We start from the raw sequence: 27,755 nt of genomic DNA on the forward strand, positions 1-27,755 counted from the left end.
GTGTCCTGTCATCACAGAATGACCAGACAGCAGAGCCGCAAAGCCGCTGCAGATATCCTTGTCCAATCTGATCCTAGATCCAATGGAGGTACCGGGACACACGGAGAGAGAGGCCATAAGGACTACAGGTCATGGGAAGAGCCAGACTTGGTAGGTTCTTCCCTCTGCAACTCCATGTTATTTCCAGGAAACCTTGATGTCTAACCCAAGCCGTGATGGGGCTCTGGGGACTAAGGGTCTGTTTATTGAGCAACTACTGTGTGCCAGGACATTGGCTACAGCAGCGAATGAGACAGCCGATCGCAGAGACTAGCAGAAGAAAGCAATGAACAAATAATTACATAATTAATTAAGGAAAAGGGTAGGGGGTGTGTGTGTGTGTGTGTGTGTGTGTGTGTGTGTGTGTTGGGGGGGGTTTGTCCACTAACAACTTCCTTGCCCTTCCTCCGCCTCCCTCTCTGTGCCAGGTGTCTCGGGCCCCTCCAGTCTAGGGGTGGGGTGGGGTGCGCAGACACAGGGGCCCACGTGACCTCAGCCTGAAAGCAAGGTGGAAAGGTCCCGGGGGACGTGGGGGCTGTGCTTTGGAGGGCTCTGAGTCAGGGGTTATCGTGGTCCCCTCATTCGTTGGCGAAATCTGCATGCGGCCCCTGCCCTCTACGTCGGGGTCAGGCAGCGACAGGAAGGAAACCAATAACGAAGAAGGTTTCGGCCGGAGCTTTAGGCTCGGAGGTGCCGTGGTGGGGGCAGGGCGGGCCGTCCCGTATTTGCGGCAGCCGCCCCTCCCCCCCCCTCGCCCGAGCTCCGCAAAGAGGTCACCGCGCTAGCGCCGAGCTCGCCCTCCGCCCGGTCCGCAGCACGCGCGCCCCCGCGAACGAGCGCGCGCGCGCCCCGCGCCCCCGCGCCTCCGCGCCCCCGCGCCCCCGCGCCCTCCGCACAGGACGCCCCCTGGCGGGAGCCCTCGGCCACGCAGACCGCGCGAGCAGGGGAGGGGGCGGGGGCGCCGCGCACGCGCAGGGCCGGCGGCGCGCGCCGAGCGGGGGGCACCGCGCGGGTGCAGCCACGATGGAAGGGGGTGCGTACGGAGCGGGCAAAGCCGGGGGCGCCTTCGACCCCCACACCCTGGTCCGGCAGCCGCACACCATCCTGCGCGTCGTGTCTTGGGTAAGGACGGCTGGGTGGCCCGGCCGCGCGGGGGGTGGGGTGCGGTGGGGGCGCGGGCAAGGGCGGCGCGCCCGGACGGACCCCGACCCCGCGGGACCCCGGGCACGCGTGCCGCAGCCGGCGGAGAGCCTTCCGACCGGGGTGCCGGCGCCCGCCACCCCTTCCTTCCCGGGCCCCGGGCCGGGGGTGGGGGGGGGGGGTCCCAGCGCTGGCGGAGCGGGGGGAGCTCCCGCCCCTGCTGCCGTAGCCCTTGATTCCCGGCGCCCCCATTCGCGTGCGGCCCCCCATCGCCGTGACCTCCAGGCCGCGGCTGTGCAGCTCGCGGCTCGGGTTGCGCGCGGCCACCCGGGCGGATCAGCGGCCGTGGGGACGAAGCCCGGGTTTCAGGTGGCCGTTTGTGGGGGGGGGGGGGAGAGGTGGATCAGGGCGTGGATCATCTCACGGGGCGCACGCCGCGCCTGCCGTGGACGTTCCAGGAGGACAGGGACGGAAACCGGGTTTTGTGGCTTAGCCCGGAAGGTGTGGAGCGATGCGTCGGGAGCCGGATACCTAGGTGGCTTGCTCGGGAACTGCCTCTCCTTCGCGGCGTGACCTTGGGCTGGGAACCACCCAAGAAATGTTAGTGGGAAGCGAGGAGTTACATCCCGACGTGGGGAGAGGCAGCTCCTCTCTCATGCCTCAGGTTCCCGGTTTGTAGAGAGGTGGCAGCGGCCACCGTGGGCTCTGATATTTCCTGAATCCGTGACAGCACCTCCCCCCCCCCCACCACGCAAGTACACCTGGATGCTTGTGGGGGGGGGGGGATTAGGGGAAAGCAGAGGGGATTGTCCTGGATCTCCAGCCTGACAGGGGTCAGAATTCCCCAGCAGCGGGGGTCCCTGCTCAGACCTGGGGTTGTGGGGGAGGAGGATGGGACAGAGACAGTGAGCACAGAGGGAGGGGTTCATGTGGTCTGGGCAGCACCCCAGGGAAAGAAGCCTGCTGCAGCAGAGGGGTGCCTGGGGCTCCCTAGGGTTTTTTGGCCATTGCCCAGACACTCCCACCAGAGGGTCTGGCCTCTGCAGGCCTGGGGCCTATTCCTGCGGGCCCACACCAGAAGGTCTTGGGCTTGGGGACGCTGGGCAGGGTCACTGTCAGCCACCCCAAGGGGCTACGTCTGAGGTCACCTGTGGCCTCAGGGTGCTCAAACCCCCTCACTTCCTGGGTTTTCCGGGCAATATTAGGGTCTGATGGGTGGGACAGCTGGGGTGTTTATCTCTGGCCTCCCAGAGAGAAAGGAAGCTAACTCTTCCCTGTCTAAAAACGTCCAAACCTCCTCTCTTGCCACAAGAAGTGGGGCCAGGTGTAAACCCCTTTCTTCTCAAGTACCCACCAGCTGGGGAGCTCTTTGAGGGCAGGGAAGCCGCAGTGACGGCACAGGGCCTGGCAGCGGGCCTGGCACCCGGGGACATCCGTAAGGGTTTGTGGTGCCGACTTCATTCATGTATGCCAGTCTCCAACTCCCCAGAGACCCCAACTGGCCCTCGGCAGAGATGGAGCCCTGGGGGGCACCTGCCTGATCAGGTGGGCCAGCTGTATGCCCTGCTCCCCTTTGCCAACCCCTCGGGCCACGGGCCTGGGGGGGTCAAGCCACTGGCTCTGTGAGGGGTGTGGGCGGTTTGCTTGCTTGGGTCACTTCTGCCTGTGATGGCTTCATTTAGCAAAGCTTCACTGAGTCTGCTGGGCCCCTAGGGAAAGTGACATGACTCAGATGCAGCCTTTAGTGTTCGGGGATCCCACAGTCCTCCTGGGAAGGGAGCCAGGTGCCACCCCACCCCCCACCCCCGCCCCGGGGTAGAGGCCGTGAGTACCAGGAGAGGGGTCTCCCCGCTGTGGGAATCAAGAGAGGCTTCATGGAGAAGGTGATATCAAATTGGGCCTTGAAGGATAAATGGGGCTTATCTCGGGGTGTGGCGAGACAGTCCAAGCAGGAGGAAGGAAAAGTAACGGATGGGGTACCCACCGTGGGCCGGGGTGGACGCACGCTTACCCAGCTAGTTCTCTTCCGGCCTGCATCACTTGAGGAAACTGAGGCTCAGGGAGTCCCAAGGTTACCAAGCATGAACCGAGAGGATTGGAAGCCAAATCTTTGAGTCTCCAAAGCACATTGATTGCTTCTCCTGGAGCTGGAAGAGGTCAGGATCCTGGATTTCAGGTTCGGAAAGGATAATGGTCATCTGGGCCAGCCACCGTCTAATGCCCACCCCCCCTCCACCCACCACCACTGCCTCCTAGCTCTGCTCACCACCTTTATGCTAGCAAAGGCAGCTGATAACAGGCTAAGTGACACCTTTAAGAAATGTGTAGTTCTTTTTTTCTTGATCCCAAAAGTAATCCCTGCTGACTTTTGGAAAATAAAAACATCACTTGTGATGGTTGTACAGCAATAGAAATGTACTGTACTTAATAGCATTGAACCGCACGCTTAAAAATGATTAAGATGGTACGTTTTTTCATAATTTTTTAATGTTTATTTGTTTTTGAGAGAGAGAGAGAGAGACACACAGAGAGAGTGTGAGCCGGGGAGGGGCAGAGAGAGAGGGAGACACAGAATCCGAAGCAGGCTCCAGGCCCCGAGCCGTCAGCACAGAGCCGGACGTGGGGCTCGAACTCACAAACCGTGAGATCATGACCCGAGCCGAAGTCGAATGCTTAACCAACCGAGCCACCCAGGCGCCCCGAGATGGTGCATTTTATGTTGTATTTTACCACAATAAAAACGATCGATGGTGGGGGAGGAAGAGAAATAAAAGAAAAAAAAATAGTGGGGCGGAAAAAAATCACGTGTAATCCCCTCACTTAGGGAGGACCGGTGCTTCCTTCCAGTCTTTTTCAAAAATGTGTGGTGCTCTGAAAGTGTTTTAACGCGTCGATGAGCGCGCAGAAGATGCCGTTGATGACCCGTCCTTCGCCCTGGCGTCCCCTTGGCATCCTGGGGTCTGGGAGGCGTCAGGCTTGGCCTTCAGACGAACGAAGTCCTAGCTCCAGGGCTAGGGTGACCAGTTCGTCTTGGTGTGCTGGAACTTTCCCAGCTTCAGCACTGCAAGTTATGTGTCTGGGAGCCTCTGAGTCCCACACAAACCTAGGTGACTGGTCACTCTAGCCAGCACGACTCCCCCGCCACGTAGACCCCTTCTGCAGCCCTGGAGAGGCCCTAGCAACACGTGCATGTGGGCTTGTGATTTTTGTAAAAGATCTTTTTCTGAAAGAGGGAACCCCCCCCCCCCAACCATATCAGCTTCAGGGCCTCTTCAAACCTGGATCTACCCTGGAACCTGAGCCGTGGGGGCAGGAGCAGGACCTCCGACACCACCTCAGTTCCTCTCTGCCCCTTGTCCCCTCGCTGACCCCCAGGCCTGGTGAGGTGACCACTCACGGCAGGAATTGACCGCTTTGGTTAAGGCAGAGGGGGAACCAGCGAGCCCAGGCGATTCGGACCTTTCCTGCCTCGGGTGAGGAGGGGACGGCTGAGCTGGGGCAGTGTCGAGGGTAAGCTCAGAGCCACCTCTGACCCCGCTGGAGGGAGACGGGGCTGTGCGGGCTGGGAGCCGGGAGAAGGCTGCCTCTGCCCGCTTCCCCGGGCACCGGCCATGCCCACCCCTGTGCCTTGGTCTCCCCATCTGAGTGAGGAGGTTGAGCTGGGTCAGAGGTGCTCCGGGACTGCAGCCTGTCTGTGACACGTTTCCCTATCCCTGGAGCTAGGAGGGGGGAGCCGAGCTCCGGCAGGGAGCGACCTGATTTCCTGTAAAAGACCACCTTCTCCGTGGGCTTCACGGTCTCCCTTTTAGAGGGTTGCACTGGCCTGCGGGGAAGGGGTATCGGTGCTGGTAGAGGAGAGGGCTGTTGGTGTTTTAACGTTCAGTTTGAGCAAAATAAATGATAAAATGTCTGAAATGGTGGCGTTTTCAGGATTGATTTCTTAAGGGCCTTGAGTGTGACACCCCAGGATTCTGTAAGTAGGGTAGGTGTCGCCGCCCCAAATGCCAGAGGTACAGCCTGGACGTCTGCAGCGTCCACATTCAGTGCGCTCCCTGTGGCTTCCCTGTCTAGGTTGAAGTGGCCCCAAGGGGGGCTTGAAGGGGTCTTGTTTTTACCAGACCCCCTCAGTCATCCCAGAGAACCCTGAGTGTAAAAACTGGGCTCGTCCTGCACCCAAATCAGGGAGCTGTGCGTGGGGTAAAAGGGGTCTGGGGTGGAGATAGAGCCTCTGGCCAGCTCTGGCATTCAGTCATTCGTTCCACACATGCCAAGTGCCTGCCCAGTACCAGCCTGTGTGCCCCATCGGAGACGCTGTCAGTCCAGTGACAAGCACTGTTGGGGAGGCTTGAGATGCTACAAGAAGAAAATCCAATAGGGGTGGCTACCTCTGCCAGGGGAGCATGGAGGGCTTGCAGGGGGAGGCGGCTTCTGAGTTGGTTCCGATAAAGAAGCGGGGAGGGGCATTCCAGGTGGAGGGAACAGCGTGTGCAAATATCTGGAAGCATGAGGTCTGAGTGGGCTTTGGAAATAAATGATGGTGAGCTCTCGGGGTCCTGGGTGTGCGAGTGAGTGACATCACACTCTGTGAATGTGCTCCAGAGTGGCCGCCAGGGGGAAGCTCAGAAAAGGTCTTGGATGGCAGATGTACACTCTGGGCTTCATCTGAGGGCTGTGGGCAGCCACAGAGAGGGGTTTGAAACACAGAAGAGCTCCCTGTGGCTGCCATGGGGAAGCGTGACCTTAGAGGGTGCTGGGGACGAGTGTCCTGGCAGGAAACGTGTGACCTTGCATGGCCTGTCCTGTCCCAGCACCTGGCACCGCCCTGTCATTTACTCAGGGAGCTACATCCACGGAGGTAGATTACATGCTCCTTTGGCATTTAGCACTAACAGTCTTGGAATCTTCCTTATCTCTTCATCTGTCTGTGGCTGACCTCTTAGGTCTAGGATGGAGTCGGCAGCCAGGAGGTCTTCAGGAGACCTTGGCTGGTGGACGAAGTCTTCAGAAGGCTTTGGCTGGTGGGCGAGGTCTTCAGGAGATGCTGGCTGTTGGGTGAGGTCTTCAGGAGACGCTGGCTGGTGGACGAAGTCTTCAGGAGACTTTGGCTGGTAGACGAGGTCTTCAGGAGACGCTGGCTGGTGGGTGAGGCCTTCAGGAGACGCTGGCTGGTGGACGAAGTCTTCAGAAGGCTTTGGCTGGTGGGCGAGGTCTTCAGGAGATGCTGGCTGGTGGGCAAGGTCTTCAGGAGACCTTGGCTGGTGGACGAAGTCTTCAGAAGGCTTTGGCTGGTGGGCGAGGTCTTCAGGAGACTTTGGCTGGTGGACGAGGTCTTCAGGAGACTTTGGCTGGTAGACGAGGTCTTCAGGAGACGCTGGCTGGTGGGTGAGGTCTTCAGGAGACACTGGCTGGTGGGTGAGGTCTTCAGGAGACGCTGGCTGGTGGACGAAGTCTTCAGAAGGCTTTGGCTGGTGGGCGAGGTCTTCAGGAGACTTTGGCTGGTGGGCGAGGTCTCCAGGAGATGCTGGCTGGTGGGTGAGGTCTTCAGGAGACCTTGGCTGGTGGACGAAGTCTTCAGAAGGCTTTGGCTGGTGGGCGAGGTCTTCAGGAGATGCTGGCTGGTGGGCGAGGTCTCCAGGAGATGCTGGCTGGTGGGCAAGGTCTTCAGGAGACATTCTTCAGGGCTAAGATCTTCGGGAGACGTTGGCTGGTAAGTGAGGTCTTCAGGAGATGCTGACTGAGGGGTGAAGTCTTCAGGAGATGCCGGCTGGAGATTTCTGCTCTGTGTCTTGGGCATTTCCTCGTGTACCGGGGCCGTGCAGGGGCTTGGGGAGCCTGGGAGAGCCGGGGGTTTGGTGTGGGGAGCAGGGTCATCAGAGCAGGACCTTGGAAGATGCTGGCCTCTCCAAGCCTCATCTGTGACATGTGGGGCAGACTCTAAGCTTTGTTTGAAGGGCCCGCCATATAACTGCTCCCCCTGGGCATTCGTCATCCTGGTCAGGTGGGTGTTGTTTCAGTACTTTAGGTGAGAAGCTGAGGCCCAGAGATGTTAACCGGAGTAGCTGGGGTGACAGCCCACAGCTTCCTGCTTCAGGGAGTTCCGGCCACATGCAGAGTCCCACAGGACCTGTTCCTGCAGAGCTATGAGGCAGGCCTGAGCCTGGGGAGAAAGAACTAAGGCTGGAGGGGAGGAAGGGGGGGAGAGGAGGAAAAACCAGGAAGACAAGGGAGGAAAGGAAGGGCAGATGGTAGAGGCAAGGGAGCCACGCTTGGCGCCCGGAACCGGAAGAACCAGCTGTCCAGGGGGAGGAGCGGCAGGCCAGGGCTTTGGGGAGTGCCTGGGGCCTCGAGGCCTGAAGCCACGTTCTGCGACCCCCTGTGACCCTGACTGGTGGTGTGACTTGAGCAAGATGCCATGTGCTCTGGGCCTCAGTTTCCCCATCTGTCACGTGGGAAATGGATAGTCATTTTGGGCTGGTTCCCAACCTTTCCACCCTCAAGGAACCCCACGCTTGCTCCTAGCGGGCTCCAGGTTGGGGACTGTTGGACTGGCCCGTCTTTAAAGAAGTGATATCAAGAACCACACCCCCACAATGCCTCTGGGGGGCCCACAGCAGAGGGGCCTGGGCCCCGGGTCCATGTATGTGAGCAGAGTGTCTGGGCATCCTGGCACGGCAGCTCATGGCCCAGTGTTTCTGGAGAATGCTTCCCTTCCCGGGATGGGACTATGCTCAGCCCCCCTCTGCAGGGGATGAAGGGGACGGTGGGGCAGGGGTGGGTGTTTGGCTGGGACAGCCCTAGGCTGCCAGGCCCAGACTGTTTAGAACGCAGTCATCCGACGGGGCGCCTGGGTGGCGCAGCCGGTTAAGCGTCCGACTTCAGCCAGGTCACAATCTCGCGGTCCGTGAGTTCGAGCCCCGCGTCAGGCTCTGGGCTGATGGCTCAGAGCCTGGAGCCTGTTTCCGATTCTGTGTCTCCCTCTCTCTCTGCCCCTCCCCCGTTCATGCTCTGTCTCTCTCTGTCCCAAAAATAAATAAAACGTTGAAAAAATTTAAAAAAAAGAACGCAGTCATCCGGGAACCCCAATGAGCTGGGGCTCTCAACTCACGGTCCAGGGGGCGGGAGGACATGACCTGTGTCCCCGAGTCCCTGACCCCGCTCTGAACATCCCTAATCATACGTTGCGTTGTAACCTGGCCTCCCCCCACGACCCTGCTCCCCTGGCAGCCCTCTTCGGGGGGCTCTTCCTTCCCTCACACCTTCCCTCTGCCGAGCCTGGAGGTGCTCCTGGCTCCTAAGGCCGCTTCCAGACCATCGTCACCCAGCTTTGACTCTCATGCCAGCCCTGGATCTCTTCATCTCAGGCCAGCCCCGGGTCACTCCCCTACTCCTTGAAGGTGCCTGAGATGCTTGCGTCTTAACACCCGCCCTCTCTAGCGCCACCGCCGCCTTCGTTCCTGGTGTCGCAGTGCCCGCTTCCGTGCTCCTGCTCACGCCCTGGCCTCGCCGCCTGCCACGGTCTTCTCCTCGCGCGCCTCGGCCCCTCTCGCCAGGTGCACCCTAGGCCTGGCCGTCTTCCCAGCAGCTGCGTGCTCTCAGGTGGCCACCTCTTCCCCTCTCCTGTCTGTCCTCCTCTCACCTGTCAGTCCCAGCTTCCCTGGGCCTGGGACCTCGGAGCCATTGACCCTCAGGCTGTGTAGCGCCCCTCTGGCGGGGCTCCCCCCGTGGCCGTACCCACAGCCTCCTGCGCCGGGCACCCACCCTCAGCCTCCTCATGCCCGTGCCTCCCCTGGGCTCTCCGATTCTGTGGCCCAGGCCGGCCTCCCTGCCCACTAGCTCTGCACGCCCGCTGGCCTCTCCCTCTCCCCCATCCTCAGTGTCGGCCTCTCCACCTGGCTCTTGCCCACCAGCTTCCGAACGTGCCTTGTTTCCATCCCTCACCAAGGTTTCTCCCTCGGTTTCTCGCACGCACCCCGCTCAGGCTTTCTCCCCCACCCCTCACCATCTGTGACCCTCTCATTGCCAAATCCATGGTTGCCTGTCATTCAACGGCTCTCTCAGCCGAACCTGGCCGGCCGTGAGCGATTTCTCCGTCCTCCCCGTGGACCCGACGGCCGCAGGACACAGACACTCTGTCGTCTTCTAGTTAACAGCCACCCCGAGCGTGTGCTGCGTGCCCGCTGTTTGCTGAGGGCTCACAGTCTAGCGGAGGGAAACGTGGCGGTGACACCAGTAAAAATGCAGAGGTGAGCGCACGACCGGCGTGAGGAGACGCTCACCTAGGTCAGGGACAGAAAAGTGGCAGTACGGTTAGTTACGAGAGGGACGGCGCCAGCCCGGCGGAGACGGGGGAAGGAGCTCCAGGCAGAAGGGCCATCGTGGTAAAGGCCGAGAGGTACAGCAGAGCAGCGAAGAGGACGCCACCCCCTCGGGTGTCAGCTCTGGGGGTGCAGACGCTGCGTCTGTTACATCGCTGTTGTATCCCCCAGGGCCAGGCAGCGTGTGGCGTCTTGTGAGGGCTCCACATGTGGGTGAATGAGGTGGGGGGCACTGCTCTGCCTTCCTCTTCCCACCCCCCACCCCTATCCGGGGTCTCCCACCGAACCTTCAAGGCCCAACGCAGAAATCACCTCCTCCTTGAAGCCTTCCAGGATCCCCCCCCCCCCAAGCTTGCTGTCTCCTCCTTGCTTCTTTTGTGCTCTATGTGAACGGCCGTGAGAACTGTCAGGGCAGAAGGCGTTTCCCCCTTTGTGCCTTCTTCTCTAGAAAGCGAGGCAGGGCCTGGGACCAGATTCTCTCTCCGAAGACCTCAGGCTTCCACAGAGGGAGAGAGACAGTGAACAACAGCGCCAGTCATGTAGGAGCTGGCAGGGCAGGGGCGGGCATCGAGCTGAGGAAGAGCACACAGACCCGGGTGGTTATCCCTGCCCTTGTGACCGGCTGAGAGACTGCACAGAGCCTCAGTTTCCCCAGCTGCAAAACGAGACAGCAGTGCCTGCCTGCCTGCCTGCCTGCCAGCCAATGGGGCCATTGGGGATAAATGAGGTCCCGCCCGGGAAGGGCCCAGGCAGTGCTCGGCTGGTGTTCATAGCCCTTTTCCAGGGGTGACTCTGTTCCCCCTCCCTCCCTCAGAGAGTTCAGAGGTGGCAGGGCCCGGTGGGGAAGGACCTGGGCTGTAGAAGATTATGGGGTGAGGCCTCTGGCTCCTTCGGCCACCAAGCTGCAGCCCTGGGCCAGTCAAGCAGCTTGTTTCTGGGTCTGGGCTTCCCCCTTTCTACCAAGGGTCCCTGCCCCCTGTGGTCACACGGCCACAGGAGGGTGAAGGTGGGGACAGTGTGGCGAGAAGGGGGAGCCTTCAGATCACCCGGCTGAGTCTCAGTACCTTGGGGACAGGGGTCTGCTTGCTCGGGCCCCTGCCCAGCAGAGCCCCCTCCCCACCCCCACTGCTGAGAACCCGAGGGACAGCTTGCAGGAAGATTACGGCCTAATCCCCTGCAGGTTACATCCAAGGCGTCGGAACAGGGTGCCCGGGCAGGGGAGCAGAGAAGGGGCCCTGGGAGCCTCCCCTCCCCTGACCCCGCCTCAGCCCTGCGGCTCCGCACGAGGCCCTTCAGGAAGCAGAGTGGCTGCCTAGTGCCCATCATGTGCCCCTGCGTTGGCTTTTGCCATTTTCCTCATATGACCCTGTGGGAGGTCATATGAGGGGTGGGGGGGCCTTGGCAGCCTGACTCATCCCTCAAAAGCACGCCTCTTTCTTTCCTCACACAGCCTTTCCCTGGGGCCCAGGAGGCGGCGGGATTGAGGACTCTGGTAGGGACACTGACAGGAAGGCAGGTTCAGCTGGAGGTGAGGGAGAGGACTCAGCAGCCCCCCCTTTTAGGGAGTGAGCTCCCCGTGGTCAGAAGTGTGCAAGCAGAGGCCCAAGCCAGGGACGCTGATTCCCATGCCACCTGCACCTCTGCCCATCTCAGGCTTGCTGTTCGTCCCCCTTAAAGCCTTTCCTGACCCTCCCTGTGGGTCCAGCAGGCAGATGTTCACCCAAAAATGAACTAATAACTAGGGACGTTAGCGTATAAAGACGTTATCAAAGAAATACATTGGAACGTATTGTAGAATATCGTAGAATATTGTAGATCTGGGAGCAGGCCTGGAGGGCTCCTCTAAGTGGTGTTTTCTCTGAGATATGGATGTTGAGAAGGAGCCAGCAGGAGCCAGCCTGGAAGGTCTGGGGAACTCTGGGTATTCCAGGCAGAGGGAAAAGCCAAGTGCAAAGGCCCTGAGGCAGGAATGAGCTTGGGAGGGAGCTAGAGAAGAGTGGGAGAAAGGAGTCTGAGAGGAAGGCAGGAGCCCAGGGGTTGCAGCTGGGCGAGGTATCCATCCTGGGGATGGAGGTGGGTAGGACGGAGCATGGGAATGGCACGTTTAAAGGGCTCTTCCCAGGGGCGCCTGGGTGGCTCAGCCGGTTAAGCATCCAACTTCGGCTCAGGTCATGATCTCGCGGTTCATGGGTTTGAGCCCCACATCGGGTTCTGTGCCGACAGCTCAGAGCCTGGAGCTTGCTTCGGATTCTGTGTCTCCCTCTCTCTCTGCCCCTCCCCTGCTCTCTCTCTCTCTCTCTCTCTCTCTCTCTCAAAGATGAATAAAAACATTAAAAAACAGAATTTAAAGGGACCTCTCCAGCTGCTGTAAAGGGGATGGTGCAGGGGTGGGAGTGGACGCGTAGAGACCAGGAGGGAAACTGCTGTCCTCGCCTGGCAAGCGGTGGTAGTGGCCTGGGCCAGCATGGGGGACACGGGGTCATTTGGGTTACTTGGTGCAGGATGAAACAGTAGGGCTAGCGCCGCATTGGATGGCATTTGAGGATGAGCCCGGTTCGGGGTTCAAGCTCCCAGATGGGAGCCAGCGTGCAGAAGGATGAGGGGCGCTGGAGGTCACTGGGGGCTGGAGGGGTTGGACGTGAGACCAGCCGCCCAAGTAGGGGGACCTCAGAGCCCACCTAGGGGCTCAACCTCGGGAGAGACTCGTAAGAGTTGGGGTGGGTGAGCACCCACTGGCTGCCACTGGAGGAGATGAGGAGGCCGGAGAGGAGGCCTTCCTGGGGCAGGTGACGTTGCAGCCTGGAGGTGGGCAGGAGCGGAGACCGTGGAGTGGAGGCTGGTGAGCGGGTCAGCTGGCTGCCTGCGGTGCGGTGCTGGCAGGGCTCCGGGGCTCCGCTCTCTGCAGCTTGTCTGGGTGGAAACCCAGTATGTGCCTAAAGGTGTTCAAAGCCAGCCTCTGGGGAGTTCCCGGCAAATAGCAGCGACCTCTGCCCCTCACGCTGGTTTGGCCCAGCTCTCCCGGGAGCCCGGGGCAGCCTGTTGCCCGCCAGTGGCCTGGGCGCGGCCTGCCAGCTCTGTGTGCGGACGTGGGCCCGGCCCCTCCTGCACAGTGGGGTGGTGACACAGCTCGGGACGGCAGGTGTCCCTCCTGGGACTCGCGCTCATTCTAGGGTTTGGGACCTGGAATTCACTCCTGGGGAGGCAGCTGAAGGTAGGGATTTGACTTACATCCTGGAGTGGGGCTGGAGGCGGGCAGGTCTGGGCTAGAGCCCGGCGCCCTGCTTACCCGCTATGGGCCAGCCTGTTATGGGCCAGCCAGAGGCCAGGCCTCTCTGGGCCTCAGCTTCCCTCTCTGTGAAATGGGCTAAGTGAGCCTGATTTGTGGGGATGTTTTTACCTTTATTTTTTCCTTAGAGATTTTGGTGAGGATTAACTGAGATGTTTTCCGTCAGGCGCTCCCAGCCGATGCAGGGCCCCTGCAGAGGCTGTGGGTTAGCTCAGGTCTCTTGGGAGCGACAGACCCATAAATGAGTGTGTGCAGGGTCAGGGTGGGGGAGTGGCCGGGAAGGAGGGGGAGTGACTGAGAAGGAGTTTGATCCTGTTTGAAAGATGGAAGAGTGGGGAAGGGCATTCTGGGAGGGCGGAACAGCAGGTGCACAGTTATGACACAGCCTACATCTGTGCCAACCCTGACGTCTGGGATGGCTGAGCAGAGTGGGGGCGGGGCCTGACACTTCCGGGGTCTCCGCTTCTGTGTCTCTGAATCCAGTACCCCGAGATCCTGAGATTCTGAGACACCTTCCGATGTGTTTTTCTGAGTTTGACATAGCTCTGCTCCAGCTGCCATCTGGAATCCTTTTTTTTTTTTTTTTTTTTTAATCCATTTTTAAAAAGACCCAGGATTGGATTATAAAGATGGTGAAAAAACAGCCTTGGTCCATTTACATTGGTGCCTCCCTGCTCCCCCCCCCCCCCCCCGGCTTTCTATAGCATTTTCTTTAGTTCGAGGAAAAGGGATTGTTTTTCCTGTGCCTTCCAGTGACCAGCGGCCTCTGCGCAGCCTCCCCTGAGGCCACCCTGTCCTGTTTCCAGGCCGCTGGCTCTGCCACCACAGACCCGTCTCCAGTCCCTCCAGCAGGTCCGCCTGTTAGGTAGAGTTTGGCCGCAGCAGCGTAGAATTTCATTCTGGTTTAATTTCCGGTTCTCGGCTCCGTGCGCTCCCTGCTGCAGATCCGGCCTTACCGCCTGCCTGACACAGAGCCCTGGCTTTGGGCTCGGAGGGACGTGGGTTTGAGTCTGTATCCCCCACCCCCCCAAGCCAGCTGCGGCCCCCGGGCCGGTGCCCGCACACGGCCGGAAAATGAAAACAAGGACGTGGCCCGCGTGCAGTTAGGAGCAGGTGTTTCAGTCCCCCAGTAGGTCCCGAGGGAGCCCCCCTTCCTCCCACCGCGGGATGTGAGCTCCGAGGCCCATCCCTGCTCCTGGGGGGCTCGGTCCCACGTGGGTGGAGAGACGGCAGCTAAGTGGAGTCGCGAACCCCGGGCTTACAGGGTCCCGGAGGGAGTTCGGGGACCCCGAGGGACTAGTTGTGTCTCCTTGGCAACGCTTCTCCATCTGTAGAGTCTCAGGCCCGGTCCAGGTGAGCGTCCCTGCCCTGGCCCGGCTGTGCAGCCTGCGGGGAACGTGGCGGGCACACCTGTTCCCGGGGGTCGCGGAACCCAGCCCCCCGCGCCCCGCCCTTTGCTCTTCCTTCTCATCCCCACGGCAGACGTGTCAGCAGATCCCGGTGGCTTTACCTTCCGCATTCAGCAGCCACCCCATCCCACTGCCACCACTGCCCAGGCCAGCCCAGCCCCTCCTCCCTCCCCCCGGGCGCTGCTTAGCCCCCCAGCGGGTCTCCCTGCTTTCACCTTGGCCTTACGCTCTTCACTCCGAGGCGCCCAGGGTGGCCCTTTCCAGACCTAAGTCAGATCAAGTGGGATTAAGCCCGAAGTGGCTCCTGAGCTCACCCTGCCCTTCACGGCTTTGGGGGTCAGGCCCTGCCTGCCTCGTGGCAGCTTGCCCCGCCGCCACCGGTCGCGACCTGTGCTCGTGGAAACCACGTTCAGAGAAGAAACCGTGCCATGGGCCGGGGCGTGGGAAGGTGGGGAAGCAGTGATCAGCAGGCAGCGGAGGGAGGTGAGGCCCAGGAGGGGTGGGCGAGCCATACAGCAAGGGACTGGACCACCAGCCCTCGGAAGCTCGGGTTGTGTCTGGAAGGCCGTGGGGGAACCGTTTCAGGGAGCTTCGTGCTGCAGGGCGGGGACGGTGAGCCACAGATCCGGTCACCCCCCTGTGGTCACACCCTCCTCACGGTGTCCCACCCCCCTGGCCTTGTCCCCCCCCCCCCCCCCGTCTCGCCCACTCTCCCTCCCGCCCCGTCTCGTGCACCTCCAGCCCTACTCCTCCGTCGCTGCTCCAGCCAGGCTTTTCTCCCACCTCCCGCCTTTGCCCTTTCTGTTCTGCCTGCAACACGCTTCCCCCCATCTTGGCAGGGCTGGTTTCTCAGCTCAGCTCAAAAATCACTGCCTCGGCTCCCTTCCCGGACCGCCGCTGCCCCCCTCCCGGCATGGCCACCGCCTGCCGTTGCTTCGTTATCTCTTCTGCTTGTTTAGCATCACGCCGGCGTTTTCTGGGTGCCGGCTCCGCGTCGCCTGCAGGCCCTCGCGTGCATGGCCTCGTCCGTTCCTCACGACACGCCGGTGGTTCAGGGTGCTGCGGTGGCAGGGCTTTACAGATGAGGGGACCGCGGCTCCGAGAAGCCACTCGCCCAAGGTGACTTCGACCTCAAGGAACGCCCGACCGCGGGGCGCCCTGTGTGCCAGAGCCGTGGGATGGACAGGAGGACCGGAGCGGGCACTGAGCTCCTCTCTCTGCGCTGCTCCGGGGCCCCGCAGGTTCCTCGGAGGCTGTTTTGATCTTGTTCCTCACCCTCCCGGGGACACGCTGTCTCCAGCACGTGCCTCCTGGCCTCTTCAGGGACTCCCCGCTTCTGTCCCCCAAGAGGGCCCCATCTTAATGGTTCCTCCTCTGCTGTCCCCAAAGCCCCAACTTCCGTCCGCCCGCTTCCCCTCCCACCTCCTCCTGGCCTGCTTTTGGAAGGGGGTCTACCCTTGTTCCCACCCCTGGCGGAGCGTGTCTGCCAGGAAGTGCTGCTCAGGAGGGCCTTCCTGGTGCTCGTCCCGCTTTTCCTCGGGCCTCTGGAGAAGGGAGTTCACCGTGGCTCAGCCCCTGGTGTACCTGCTCTGCTCAGGGTGCCTGCGTGTCACTCTGTCAGGAGCCCTGGAGGGAAGGTTACTTTTTGCAGAGTTCCAATCGGAGGCTCAGAGAGCTTAAGTCATTTGCCTGAGGCCACACAGCATAAGAAGCAGGCCTGGGATTTGACTCCAGCCACCCTGTATGACCCCTTAGGGTCTGGAGTGCCCCCTCTAATTGAGTAGCTTGTCCATTCTGCTGGATTGGGGACATTGGGTGACATCTGGGGCTGGGCCTCGGATTCCCGACCGGGCAGTTCCTTGGTAGGAACCTGGGACTTGTCTTGGTGCACAGGTCCCAGGGGGCTCTGTGAATGGCAGTCCCGGAGTTGTGCCGTGCGCCACTCAAGCAGCTGGCCATGAGAGAGCCTGCCTTCATCTCCTGCGGCTGCCTTGCTTGTCAAGACTCTGTCAGTAGCCCCGGAGTTCCTTAGACAATCGGTGTGAAGTCAGGACTTCCTGCCTCTCCCCTCCTGGGCTCCGGAGCGCCAAACTTGGCACTCACTCACACTACTGGCCCCCCGGGTGTCTGGAAAGACTACACCTCCGTCCGGGCCCACCCCCTGAGGCTGAGCATCAGCCTAGTCAGGTGAGAGACAGCACAGGGCTGAGGATCAGGACTCCCGGGTCCCCGTTCAGCCCGGAGTGTTGACAACAGTGCCACCTGCACTTTCTGTGCCTCAGTTTTCCCGCGCTGCTAACTGGGAGCAGCACGAGTTGCCCTGTGCACCTCCTGGGGTGACTGCGAAGTTGTGGAACCTGTGACGGGGCCGGGCTGAGAGCCAGCACGCCGGCCTGGGTCTGGACCGTGGCTGTGTGCACATTCTGGAATTTGGACAGGCAAACGCGTGGCTCACGGGCCACCATGGCCACCGCTGTGCCCACGGCTGAACCAGCAGGACACAGCCCCACAGTCTTGTCTCTAATTGTAGAAAAATTCGCATGCCATGCGATTAACCATTTTAAAGTGCGCATTTCCGTGGCATTGATGTTGCGCAACTGTCACCTCTGTCTGGTTTCAAAACGTTCATCATCCGTAAGGACACTCCGCTTCTTAAGTAATCGCTCTCCGTCCTCCCCTCCCCCAGCCCCGGGGCACCTCTCACCTGCTTTTGTCTCTGTTTTGTCTGTTAGGGCTTTTGTCCTGGGGGTTGGCTTTTGTGTTTGGCTTCCCTCACCTCTTTTTGCACCTCTTTTAAGGTTCATCCAGCTGCAGCGGTGTCTTTTTTTTTTTTTTTTTTTTTAATTTGTGCATTTGTTTATGGCTGACAAACCATAAAAAGCCACATGGTCCCCTCCAGAGGGCAGCTCAAACCAAGGCAGCCTCTTCCTTCGGAGCCAGCAAGTAAGAGGCGGCAAGCGAGGGTGAGCGAGGTGGAAGCCAGCGTCTTTGCAACCTCCTCGCAGAGATGTTATCCGTCGCTCTCTGCGCTATTCCGTTGGAAGTGAATCACAAGGCCCAGCCGCCACGCAGGGGGAAGGAGGTTGCACAAGGGCGTGAACGCCAGGAGGTGGGGTGGTGGGGGGCCATCTCGGCTGGCCGTCTGTCCAAGTGAAATAAACCTGGCAAAGGGGTTACCGGTGGGGGTGGGCATGGGCCAGCGTCTAGAGGAGTCAGCCTAGGGGGGCTGGGGGTGGGGGCTTGGCAGGTTCACCTCCCAGAAGGGCATGGCCCCACTCATTCTGGGAGGCCAGGTCCAATTGTAGAGGAATCTTGGTGTCAGGGCCCAGGAAGACCTCCCAGGACCTGGACGGTGGGTTGGTAGGGCCAAATCTGTGGCCAGAGGGTCATTCCTGCCTGAGGCGGAGGAAGGAAGGGATTGTCCCCTCCTGCGCTGTGTGACCCGAAGCAAGTTGCCCTCCCTCTCTGGGCCTCCCCTCTGAAATGCCTGTTTCGCACGAGCCTTGTGGCCGTCGGGGGTGAAGAGGGCTCCCCGGGGCAGGGGTAGGCCGCGGGCCGAGGCAGGTAGCCTCCCCTTCTCCGGGCCTGGTGCTGGGCGGGGGCCGGCCTGGATCTCATGCCTGGCCCCCGCCCCTCCCCCCACAGGTGTTCTCCATCGTGGTGTTCGGCTCCATCGTGAACGAGGGCTACCTCAACAACAACTCGGAGGGCGAGAAGTTCTGCATCTACAACCGCAACCCCAACGCCTGCAGCTATGGCGTGGCCGTGGGCGTGCTCGCCTTCCTCACCTGCCTGCTGTACCTGGCCCTGGATGTGTACTTCCCACAGATCAGCAGCGTGAAGGACCGCAAGAAGGCCGTCCTGTCCGACATCGGTGTCTCAGGTGAGCCCCCCGCCCAGTGGGCACCCCCCCCCCAGCACAACAGAGCCGGCAGGGTCCGTCCGGGCCGAGGGCCGGTTAATCCTCGCGCTCACCTAGGAGGCAGCCGTCCCCCATCGCCCATTTTCCAGATGAGGAAGCTGAGGTGCGGGCGGGTGAGGGGACAGACTTGGGGTCACGTGGCTGGCAACAGCGAGTGGTGGGACCAGGGCCGGGCCTGAGGCCCCGGAACAGCCCACAGCTCCGTGGCGGGGAGGGGACACAGCTTCCCTTCTCTCTGAAGCCTCCCCTATGCCACCCCCCGTGAGAGCCTCGTAAGGCAGGCCCGACCGCCTGGCACACAGTCTGGGCCCGGGGAGGGCCGGGACCTGACGTGACCTGCTGCCCTTGTCCCCCAGAAACAGCCTTTGGCAGAGCTGACCCGACCTCTGACCCCACGAGTTCTGAAGTCTGTTCACTGGGTGCTTGGGTTGAGAGGCCGTGAAGCTTTGCCTGTGGTCTCGGCTCTCTGGCTGAGACCTCCCCCCATTACTGGGCCTGGGATCCTCAGGGTGAGCCTGGCTGACTGGAAGCAGTGAGACCAGTCCCGTAGACTGGAAGGATAGAATGAAATCAGTGGTTCTCAAGCGGTGTTCCACGGCGCCCCAGGGTTCCCCAGCAGTGCCTGTGGGAGATGTTGGTCTCTAGCTACCCCAGCCCTTTGGCACACACACGCTTTGTCTGAGCCGCTCTGGTCCTCTCTGGGGAGACCCTGGGGACCCACAGAAGACCTCGTTGCCACAAGGCTCCCACTGCTAAGCTCCCCGGGCCTCGGTGCTCAAGAGGGCCCTCGCTCACCTGGCTCGGGCCTCGTTAGGCTGGGCCTCGTGAGGCTGCGAGCACAAGAGAAGGCAACGCTCAGACCTGCCCAGCTAGCCGCCCCCCTTGCCCAGCCTCCTCCTCATCCTCTCTCTGCCCGATTTTCTGGGAGGCTATCGTTGGCCAGGGGGTCGGATCAGTGCTCCTCCCAGACTGCTGCAGGGGCAGACTATGTCCCGGGGCGGGGATTCAGCTGGGAAATCTGTGTTTGGCTAAGGCAACAGAAATATGCACCTAGGCCAACTGACTTTTCTCTCTGTCTCTCTCTCCTCCCCTCCCCTCCCCTCCCCTCGCTGCCCCTGGCTCTCCCTGCCTCTGCTCCTGGCCTTGCCATCTGCGTGGCCCGGCTCCTCTCTGTGGTCTCTCTCCTGCTCTGTGTCTGACTGACCTCCCTGTTCTCGCCTCACCTTCCCTGTGCTCCCCTCTCTGTGCCCCCTGCCCCCGCCTCTCCCATGGGGGTGGGGGTGGGGTGGGGGAGACGTGCTCCCAAACCCCTCCCTGTTGCTCGTTTTCCCCATTTCCTCCCCACTCGCCCTCTCCTGTGCGCGGCCCCTGTGCCTGGCCCTGGTGGACACCCCAGCCTTCTGGGCCTTCCTCTGGTTCGTGGGCTTCTGCTTCCTGGCCAACCAGTGGCAGGTGTCCAAGCCCAAGGACAACCCGATGAATGAAGGGACGGATGCGGCTCGGGCCGCCATCACCTTCTCCTTCTTCTCCATCTTCACGTGGGTGAGTACACGGCCCACCCAGCCCACAGTCGCCCGCCCCAGCCAGGCTCCCGAGCGGGCGGGCGGCCTTTCAGCCCAGCCAGGGCCTGCATCCTGCTTCCTGGAGCCCGTACGTGCCCCTGCTTCTCTCCTCAGCAGTCACACGGGCTGCTTCCCGGGAAGGAGGCTGTTGCCATCACCAGCGAGGTCGCACAGCGGTGCTAGACCCTTGCTTTGGCACAGAGCAGCCTTCCAGTGGTCACGAACGCCCCTCCCAAGCACTCTGGTAGTCGGGTTGTGGGCGTTTACCCTAACCTTTTGCAGACCCAAGTGGAGGCCTGGACAGAAAGATAAGGTTTTGCAGTTCTGAGGCTGGTTAGGAGCCCCGGCCTAGGTGTCGGGAGACCTGGGCCACTTCCTGGGGCTGCCTCTAGTTTTCCGGCCCATTATCTTCCCATCTCTGAAAATCAGGAGTTGGGATTTGGGGGGGGGGGGGCGGTGTGTCACAAACTCAGATGTCCGTGTGGTAGGCAGCACGTGAGAAAGCATGAGTGGACCGGGCGGCAGGTGCATGCCCCCAAAGGGACACCCTTGATCCCTGTTCCAAGGCAGGGATGGGGACCCACACAGGCCAGTCTTTCCATTTTTCCAGAGAAGCCAGAAATCTGAATTTCTGTGTGAAACCTGATCGTTACGTGTTAGCAATTTATTCAAGTTAAAAAAAAAAAATACCGTGTGGGTCAAAAGAAGCGTGTCTCTGGGCCCACAAACGGCACCCATTGGCAGGCTCTGGACCTACACCTCCGGCGCCCACGGGCATGACAGCAGGGCTGGGCCCTCTTTCCCACTGGGGTCAGGTCCCCTCGGTGTATTTCTTCTCACCTCCCTCCTGCGATATCAGGGTCACATGGGCTCCAGGCCCCCATCTCAAGGGTTCTCCTTTCCCCTGTGTGCAGCCCCCTTCCCCTCCAGGCCCTAGAGCAGCCCTGGGCCCAGCCTTCTGCAAGGAGACCCTGGGGCTAAATACAAGCAGCCCTAGCCCTTCCTGCGAAGCCTGCTGCAGCCAGGCCTCCTTGTCCCTCTGCCCTTCTGGGCTTGTCCTGGAGTGACTTCCTGCTCTTTTTGAGGGCCCCTGAATATCCATTTTCTCTTGGGGCCCCTGTCCCAATACAATATTGGGAGCCAGGGTTTAGAGGAGAACACCTGTGGTTCAGGCCCCGGCACGCCAGCGGTGGTCACACCCGCCCTCCGTGTCCTCAGGGCTGGGCAGGAAGAACCAAGTGACCCCAGGGGATCTCAGACCACAGAAGATGCCCCATGTATGGGAACCACACAGCCCACCCGGTGCTACAGGGGGATGTTTGGACCAGTGAGCCCTGAGATGGGGGTGGAGTTCACAGAGGAGGAGGAGTGATTGGGCGTCAGGACTTCCGGGGGCAGATCCGAAAGCCTGACGGACAGGTGCCCACTGAGGCCGGCTTCCCTGCTGGCACTTCTGCCTTTCCCAGCTCTTCCCCACCGTCCTCACCCCTGCTCTCTCCCGGCAGAGCCTGACCGCAGCCCTGGCCGTGCGGAGATTCAAGGACCTTACCTTCCAGGAGGAATACAGCACACTGTTTCCCGCCTCGGCACAGCCATAGGCCTGCCGGTTTCCCGAGGCGGGGAGCGCCCTGTATCATGCCCAGCGGCAAGGTTATGGGGGCAGCCTACTGCCGGAAATGGCCAGGATGCCAGGGCACGCAGGGCAGTGGGTGGCTGGCTTGAGGGGCCAGTTAAGACTCGCCACTTATGCATTCATTGCCTCCTTTCTTTTTCCAAATGTCCATTCATTCAGTAAACATTTATTGAGCAGCTGTTTTGTGCCTAGTGATGGATCAGACGGGGTCCCTGGCCCCAGGAGCCCACAGGCTGGGGAGGGGAAGACAAACAAATTGAAATCTCCCCCAGACAGACGGCCACGGGCTATCAGAGGGTTGGCGTTGGCTCTCTATACTGGTATACTGATCTGTGGACACGGTGCGAGAGCCTGTTCCTTGCTGCAGCACGAAGGCTGACTTTACCGTTCCCATGGAGGCTGGGTGCAAACGGAGGCCCGGCCGAGGACATCAGAGGACTCCTGGTCCGGCCCTGCTCTCACATGCTGTGTGACCCTGGGCAAACCCCCGCACCTCTCTGAGCCTCAGTTCACTACCCAGTGGATCAACCTCTCAGGGCTGTTGTGTGGATGAAACAAAGGCAGGCACGGGGCTTGGCACAGAGATGCTCAATAAATGTAGGCTCTTCCGTTCATTCGTTCCTTCATCCATTCTCTCCAAGGAGTCAGAGACACCTCCATAATCTCTACTTTGGGGGCGATTCTCGTGTGGTGAGCCCTCGTTCTTCCAAAAGACTTTGACCTCCAGTTCTACAGTTTGGGGGCCTTTAGCTGCCTGGGCGGGAACCACCAATCTCTCCGCTCTCCAGGAGTTGAGGGGGTATCAGAGCCAACAGGCCCCCAGAGCAAAGCACAAAGAGAGTGAGCTTCCCAACACTAGAGGCATACAAGTGCACACGGCTTGCTGCGTGGTGGAAATGCTGCGGAGAGTATACCTGCTCTGAAGAAGCAGGGCCAGGTGGGCCACCAGGTCCCTGGGCTCTGAGCAGAACTCCCAGCCTCGCCTTTGCACCTGAGTCCAGCAGGGTCCCATGCACCACCCCCCACCCCCATACTCTTGCATTGTGGCCTCTTGAACTGGCCTCTTGAATTAGGGAGGCCTGATTCCCTCAGCTCAACTCCTTCGGGCCTGGTCTGCCTTTCTCAGGCTTCCGCACTGCTTTAAACAGTATTCAGGAAGGGCTGCCCCTCAGAGCCTTTACCAATGACACAAATCAAAAGTCAGTGGCTAGTCATTGGGCTTCTGGAACTTTCTAGAATAAAATGCCAAGCACACTCCTCCCCGCCCTCCCCCCCCCCCCCCCCCCCGCCTCTCACCAGATGGCCCTTTCAGGTTCCTGGTTGGTTTATTCCCTTGTGAGGGGGCTGATCCATGGGAAGGAGATGGGGAGGGCCCTGGCCTGGGAAGGAGCAGGACCTCTGGGTTCAGGTCTGGGTTCTGGCACTGACTCTGCCGTGAGGTCTCCCTTCACTAAGCCTCAGTCCTCCCAGCCCAGAAATGGGTATGTAGAGCATTAGCATCTTTCCATCACAGGAAGGTTACCTGCTAGAAAGATCTTTTGGGGAAGGCTTTCAATGTAAACCTAAAAATTATGTTTTAAATTCCTTCCCTAGCTGGGGGTGGTCAATGTCATTGTCCTTAATAACAACGTAATAGCTTTTACTGAAAAAGAATTTCCCACCTTTGTGCGTATGCTGTAGACAAGTCTTTCCCAACTAGGTCCCGTGAGAAGAGGGCTTCATTGGTCAGGTAAAGTTGGCAAAGGTCGCTTGCCAAAGTTTTCCCCTCGGGGATCCCAGTAGACGTTAGTCAAGGCCCTAATGAGTCCTGTGGTCCTGAAACTTCTTCTACTCTGTTGAACTCAGCTTCCCAAACTTGTTTGACCAAATGTTTTAGTTATAATTAGGCTCAGCAGAAAATGAACTTGTAAATAGCAGTGGTTTAAATGAAGTCCAAGTCTGAGAAGACAGTCCGGGACTGGCCTCGTGGCTCCAGAAGTCTCCAGCGACCCAGGCCCCTTCCGTCCCTACAATTAGCTCATGGACCTCGTGGTCCTGCGTGGCTGTGAGAGCTCTAGCCCCACATCTGCCCTCCGGGCGTCAGGTCAATGGGTGGGACAGCTGGTGTGCTGGCCAGAACTTAGTTACATGGTTTCACCTCGCGGGCGTCAGGTCAATGGGTGGGATAGCTGGTGTGCTGGCCAGAACTTAGTTACACGGTTTCACCTCGCCGCAAGAGAGGTGCGGTGGCTTTTAGGGGGGTTTCCAGCACACCAAGAAACTTTTTCCCCTCTCCACGTAACACCCCCGAGAACACAGTTTGAGGAGGATGCTGTGGCCTTGGGACCACCTTAACGCTCCACAGTGGAAAGTTTTTGGTGACCCATAGTGACCCAAAGACCTTCTGAAGGTCTTTCTGGCTGGATGGACAGTGTGGTTCTGGGTCTCTTGAGGGCTGGGTAAAAGGACAGACTTCTGCCCCTCAGTCAGGCTTGGTTTCATCTGTGGGGCTTCGAGGATATTTAGCCCTCTGTTGCCTGTGTCCTGTGAACTAACTGCCACTAACCCAGCGTTCTTGTCTGTCTCTCCTCTAACCATCCCCTCCCGCCTGTCCTCGTCCCCGCCGGCCCCCGTCCCCAGGCGGGCCAGGCCATGCTGGCCTTCCAGCGGTATCAGATTGGCGCCGACTCGGCCCTCTTCTCCCAGGACTACATGGACCCCAGCCAGGACTCCAGCATGCCTTACGCCCCCTACGTGGAGCCCAGCACCGGGCCAGACCCCACCGGCATGGGTGGTACCTACCAGCAACCGGCCAACGCCTTTGACGCCGAGCCCCAGGGCTACCAGTCGCAGGGCTACTGAGCTGCAGTGACCGCCTGCCCCTCGCCTGTCCCTGCCCCGGTCCCAGCCGCCCCTGCCCTCCCCGCCCCCCCACCGCCCACCGCCCACGCCCAGACCCCCGCGCCCTCCCAGGCTGCCCTGCCCAGCGCCTCGTCCCACCGACGTCCAGGGCAGCTCGGGGTGGGATGGGGCAGTAAGGTGTTGGGGGTGCATCTACACGTGTGCGAGTCTGTCCGGCGGGGGCTGGGGGTGTTCGCGTTCATCCGTTGTGTCGTCGAGTGTTCATTGAGTGCCTGCTGTGTGTCAGGTGTGTGCTTGGCACCGGTGGTGAAAGAGAAACGGTCCCGGAAAGGAGGCAGACGAGGGACGGAGGAGGCCCCGTGGGTACCAGAGGTGGGAGCGGTGCGAGAGATAGACCCGGATGATGCCGGCAAGGTTTGGCCCCGGGGTGGGTGTGAATGCCTGCAGGACACTGGGGGTTGTCACCTGCCGGAGTGACGGCAGCCCTACTGTGGGTGTTGGGGCTGTCTCCATTTCGTGGCTGAGGAAACTGAGGCCTGGAAAAGTCAAGGTCACTTGCCCAGGGTCACTCGGCAGCCAGTGAGAGTTGGCTCCAAGCCCAGGCCACCTGACTGCGGAGCACCTGCTGTCCCCTGTCCTCCCTGCCTTCCCCATCCCCCAGCCTGGGGCTCCACCTCTCAGTGCTATCATCACACTCTGGGAGGCCTTGGGGACCTCAGCCCGTGAGATACCCTGATTCTGCTGCAAGCCGGGGGCCTGTTCTGCCCGGCTGGCTGCTCCCGAAGTGGGACAGCCCTGTCTCTAGGCCCCTCTCCCCACGTCCCCACCAACCCCTGCCCTGGTCTCCTGTCAGGGTGGGAGGGCCCGGGAGGCTTGCCTCACTCGCCCGTTTCACCCGTGTACTGCTCCGTGCCGTGCGTGCCCCACCGGCAGCTCCGGTGGCCCCCCAAAGGACTGACCGCTGTCCCTGCCCAGGGCCGGGTGGGCGAGGAGGCCCGGAACAGGGAGCGCGAGAGGCCCAAGGTCACAGCGAGTAAGTGGCAGAGCCGGGCTTACTGCCCGGGGTTCTTGGTCCCAGCCACTCAGCAGGTGCCCCGATTCCCTGCCCTCGTGACCTCCCAGGAAACAGAGCTGATCTGGAACACTGTGTCATCTTTCCCTCGGCCAGGGTTAGCCAGGGGGGCTCAGGGGCTGGAACTGCCAAGGACCCAGAGGGTCCTTCCACTGGCCTTGCAAAAGGCCTGATGAGAGGACAATGTGGGAGTCAGAGTAGAGACAGCAGGGACTCTGGGCCCAGCAAAGCCAGCCATTGAGCTGGCGGGGAGGAGGCCTGGGCTGTAGTGGAGATGGTAAGCAGGCGACTCCAAAGGCACAAGGAGGGTTGGGAGCAGAGAGAGACTCTTGCACAGGTGGGCTCTTCACTGAGCCTTGAGGGGCGGGGAGGCCTTACAGGATGGAGGTGTGGGGGGACATGGGGCCCAGCTTCCACTGGCCAGTGCCTCGGGGAGCAGGACAAGGGGATTGTGGCTCGGCACCGTGCTGGATGTCCCTGCCACCGGCACCCCGTTCCCCCACCAGAAGCCTCAGAGGCAGGTGACACTCACTCCCGCAGACTCCGCTGTTACACCAGGGATTCAGAAGGCATGCAAGCCGGTGGTCCAGAGATGGGCCCCAAACCCGCCGCTACCCAGGGTCCCCCAGAGGGCAGTGTGTTATATGAGAGCTTGTGAAGGGGTGAGGCTCCCCGAGGAGGGGCAGGAGCAGCACCGCAGAGGGAGAGAGAGGGAATTTCCCAGGTAGAGAAGTGGCACCGCTGTCCCCGCTTAACCGCAGAGGAAACAGAGGCTCAGAGTGTGAATGAGTTAGCGGGGGAGCATGCATCTGAACCCCAGCCTGTCCAAGCCCTCCCCGGGGTGCAGCAGTGACAGCAGAGAACCCCAGGCAGCTGAGCAGCAGCTCAGGGTTGCTGACTCCGGTTTTCCACATCTGGCGGAGGGACTCTGTCCATGGTACCCCCGCTCCCGGTGGCCCAAGTGGGGACGGGATGAGGTTGCGGTATCTGCCAGGCCGAGCGGTGGAACCTGTTCCCAGACCAGGTTTACGAAGCAGGTAAGGGTGCGGGTGGTCGTGGGTGTGCTTCTGGCAAAGTGAAGTCCTGTGCCGGTGCCGGAGGCTGTGAGAGGCCCTTCCCTTCGCCCACTCCCCACCAAGCACCTCCCCTGCCGATGGACACAGGGGGACCCCAGGGCGCTGTCCATCCGTTCTCCCTGGGCACCGACTAGCTCCTCGTGATGCTAGGAACCACTTAAGCTTCATCCAACCCCTGGGTGTTCCTCATAGACTCTCCCTGCCACCCCAGACTGGGAAGGTTTACAGGACGCCTGCCAGGAGTGAGGGGCACCGAATCCTCTCACTTTGCATTCCTCCCTTGACCTGGGGTGCAGACCTGGAGTACAGCCCAGATGTGATCCCACCATCAGGCTGGCTCTTGACAGGGACCAGCCAGTGGTGGAGGGAGAGAGGGCGGAGGGTGGGATTTGGCTGAGACCCAAGGCTCCTGACTCCCCTTTTGGGAGGTTGGTAACGACGTCCTGCTTCTTCCCCTGGCCGAGGACAGCCCCCCAGGGCCCCCAAGGTGTATTCACAAGCCAGTGGTGTACTCTTGCCTCCCTCGGCCTCTCTCTTGCTTCCAAGACTTTTATTTATTATTTATTTTTATTTTTGGAGAAGACTCCCCCCCCGCACCCCCTGCCCCAGCCTGACCTTGCCGAGTTTGGGCTTCCTGCTCCCACCAAGCACAAGAGAGGGCTCAGGAAAGCTGGGTTCCACTAAGTTTAGAGCTGCAAATACCCTTAGAGATGGTAGAGTCAGCCGGGAAGACAGTGACTTGTGCAAAGTCACACACAGAGGCAGAGGTTTGGGATCTGGGTCTCTTGCCTCCAAGTTAACACTCATCCTGCGCAGTCAAAGCCCGTCTGCCTGGGGGTGGCTTCTGGTACCTGGGGGTGTAACCATTGGGCTAACTCCCCGGGGAGTGGCATCCGCTCCCTACTCCAACCTTCCCTGGTGAGTTTTGATCTTCAAAGACTCTTGGGGGTCCCAGGCTTCCCCCATGTAACCAAGAGCCCCCACTTGTTACCCCTTGAGGGCCCCCCAACCTTGACCCCAGACCCCTTTGATTGTCTAAGGAGCAGGAAGAGGGACCACCCTTCCAAAGAGTTTGTAGGAGGATGGGCTGGTCCAGTCGCCTCCGAGCGCTGCCCCTCGATGTGACACTCCCCCTCCCCTGGTGCCCACAGCCCTCGTCTGGGTGTCCCGGCCCTCCCGCAGCGTAACTGCCTGTGTATAGTATAAATATATATATTTTCTATATATAAGATGTATAATATAAGGCTCCACAAATATATCTCTGTGTGTGTGCGTGTGTGCAGTGAATGGCGGTCCCCCTCCTGGGCCCCCACTCTGGACTCCCCCACCACCTGGTTAAGTCTCAAGAGTGAATCCAGTGGCCCCGTGGCACCCTCCTTTATGACATCTGTCCATTTGTGGTGAACCAAGTGAAGGTGGTGACTTCTGGTGACATAGTAATAAAGTGAAGACAAAACCCA

At 60.6% G+C, this 27,755-nt stretch overlaps 1 protein-coding gene across 3 annotated transcripts; it reads left to right on the forward strand.

The window, feature by feature from the left end:
• The first annotated feature begins 1,001 nt into the window (after nucleotides 1–1,001).
• On the forward strand, nucleotides 1,002–27,755 carry SYNGR1 (synaptogyrin 1). 3 transcript variants are annotated; one of them, XM_023257721.2, is made up of 4 exons: nucleotides 1,002–1,161; nucleotides 17,835–18,072; nucleotides 19,508–19,653; nucleotides 23,992–27,755. In XM_023257721.2, exons 1-4 carry the CDS (start codon nucleotides 1,063–1,065, stop codon nucleotides 24,145–24,147), a joined length of 639 nt encoding a protein of 212 aa, XP_023113489.1. In that variant the 5' UTR covers nucleotides 1,002–1,062; the 3' UTR covers nucleotides 24,148–27,755. The 3 variants fall into 3 exon arrangements, with proteins under 3 accessions (XP_023113489.1, XP_023113488.1, XP_023113490.1); XM_023257720.2 differs by having other exon boundaries at nucleotides 1,005–1,161; nucleotides 23,926–27,755; XM_023257722.2 differs by lacking the exon at nucleotides 23,992–27,755 and adding an exon at nucleotides 21,179–21,482 and having other exon boundaries at nucleotides 1,005–1,161.

The sequence above is a fragment of the Felis catus genome, chromosome B4 (genome assembly GCF_018350175.1).
Source record: "Felis catus isolate Fca126 chromosome B4, F.catus_Fca126_mat1.0, whole genome shotgun sequence".
Taxonomy (NCBI): Eukaryota; Metazoa; Chordata; class Mammalia; order Carnivora; family Felidae; genus Felis; species Felis catus.

Bases quoted from the DNA above. Each gene is read 5' to 3' on its own strand.
- SYNGR1 (XM_023257720.2), top strand. From the start codon at position 1,063: ATGGAAGGGGGTGCGTACGGAGCGGGCAAAGCCGGGGGCGCCTTCGAC. The intron at 1,162-17,834 runs GTAAGGACGGCT...CTCCCCCCACAG, and splicing joins TCCTGCGCGTCGTGTCTTGG to GTGTTCTCCATCGTGGTGTT. The intron at 18,073-19,507 runs GTGAGCCCCCCG...TGGACACCCCAG, and splicing joins GTCCGACATCGGTGTCTCAG to CCTTCTGGGCCTTCCTCTGG.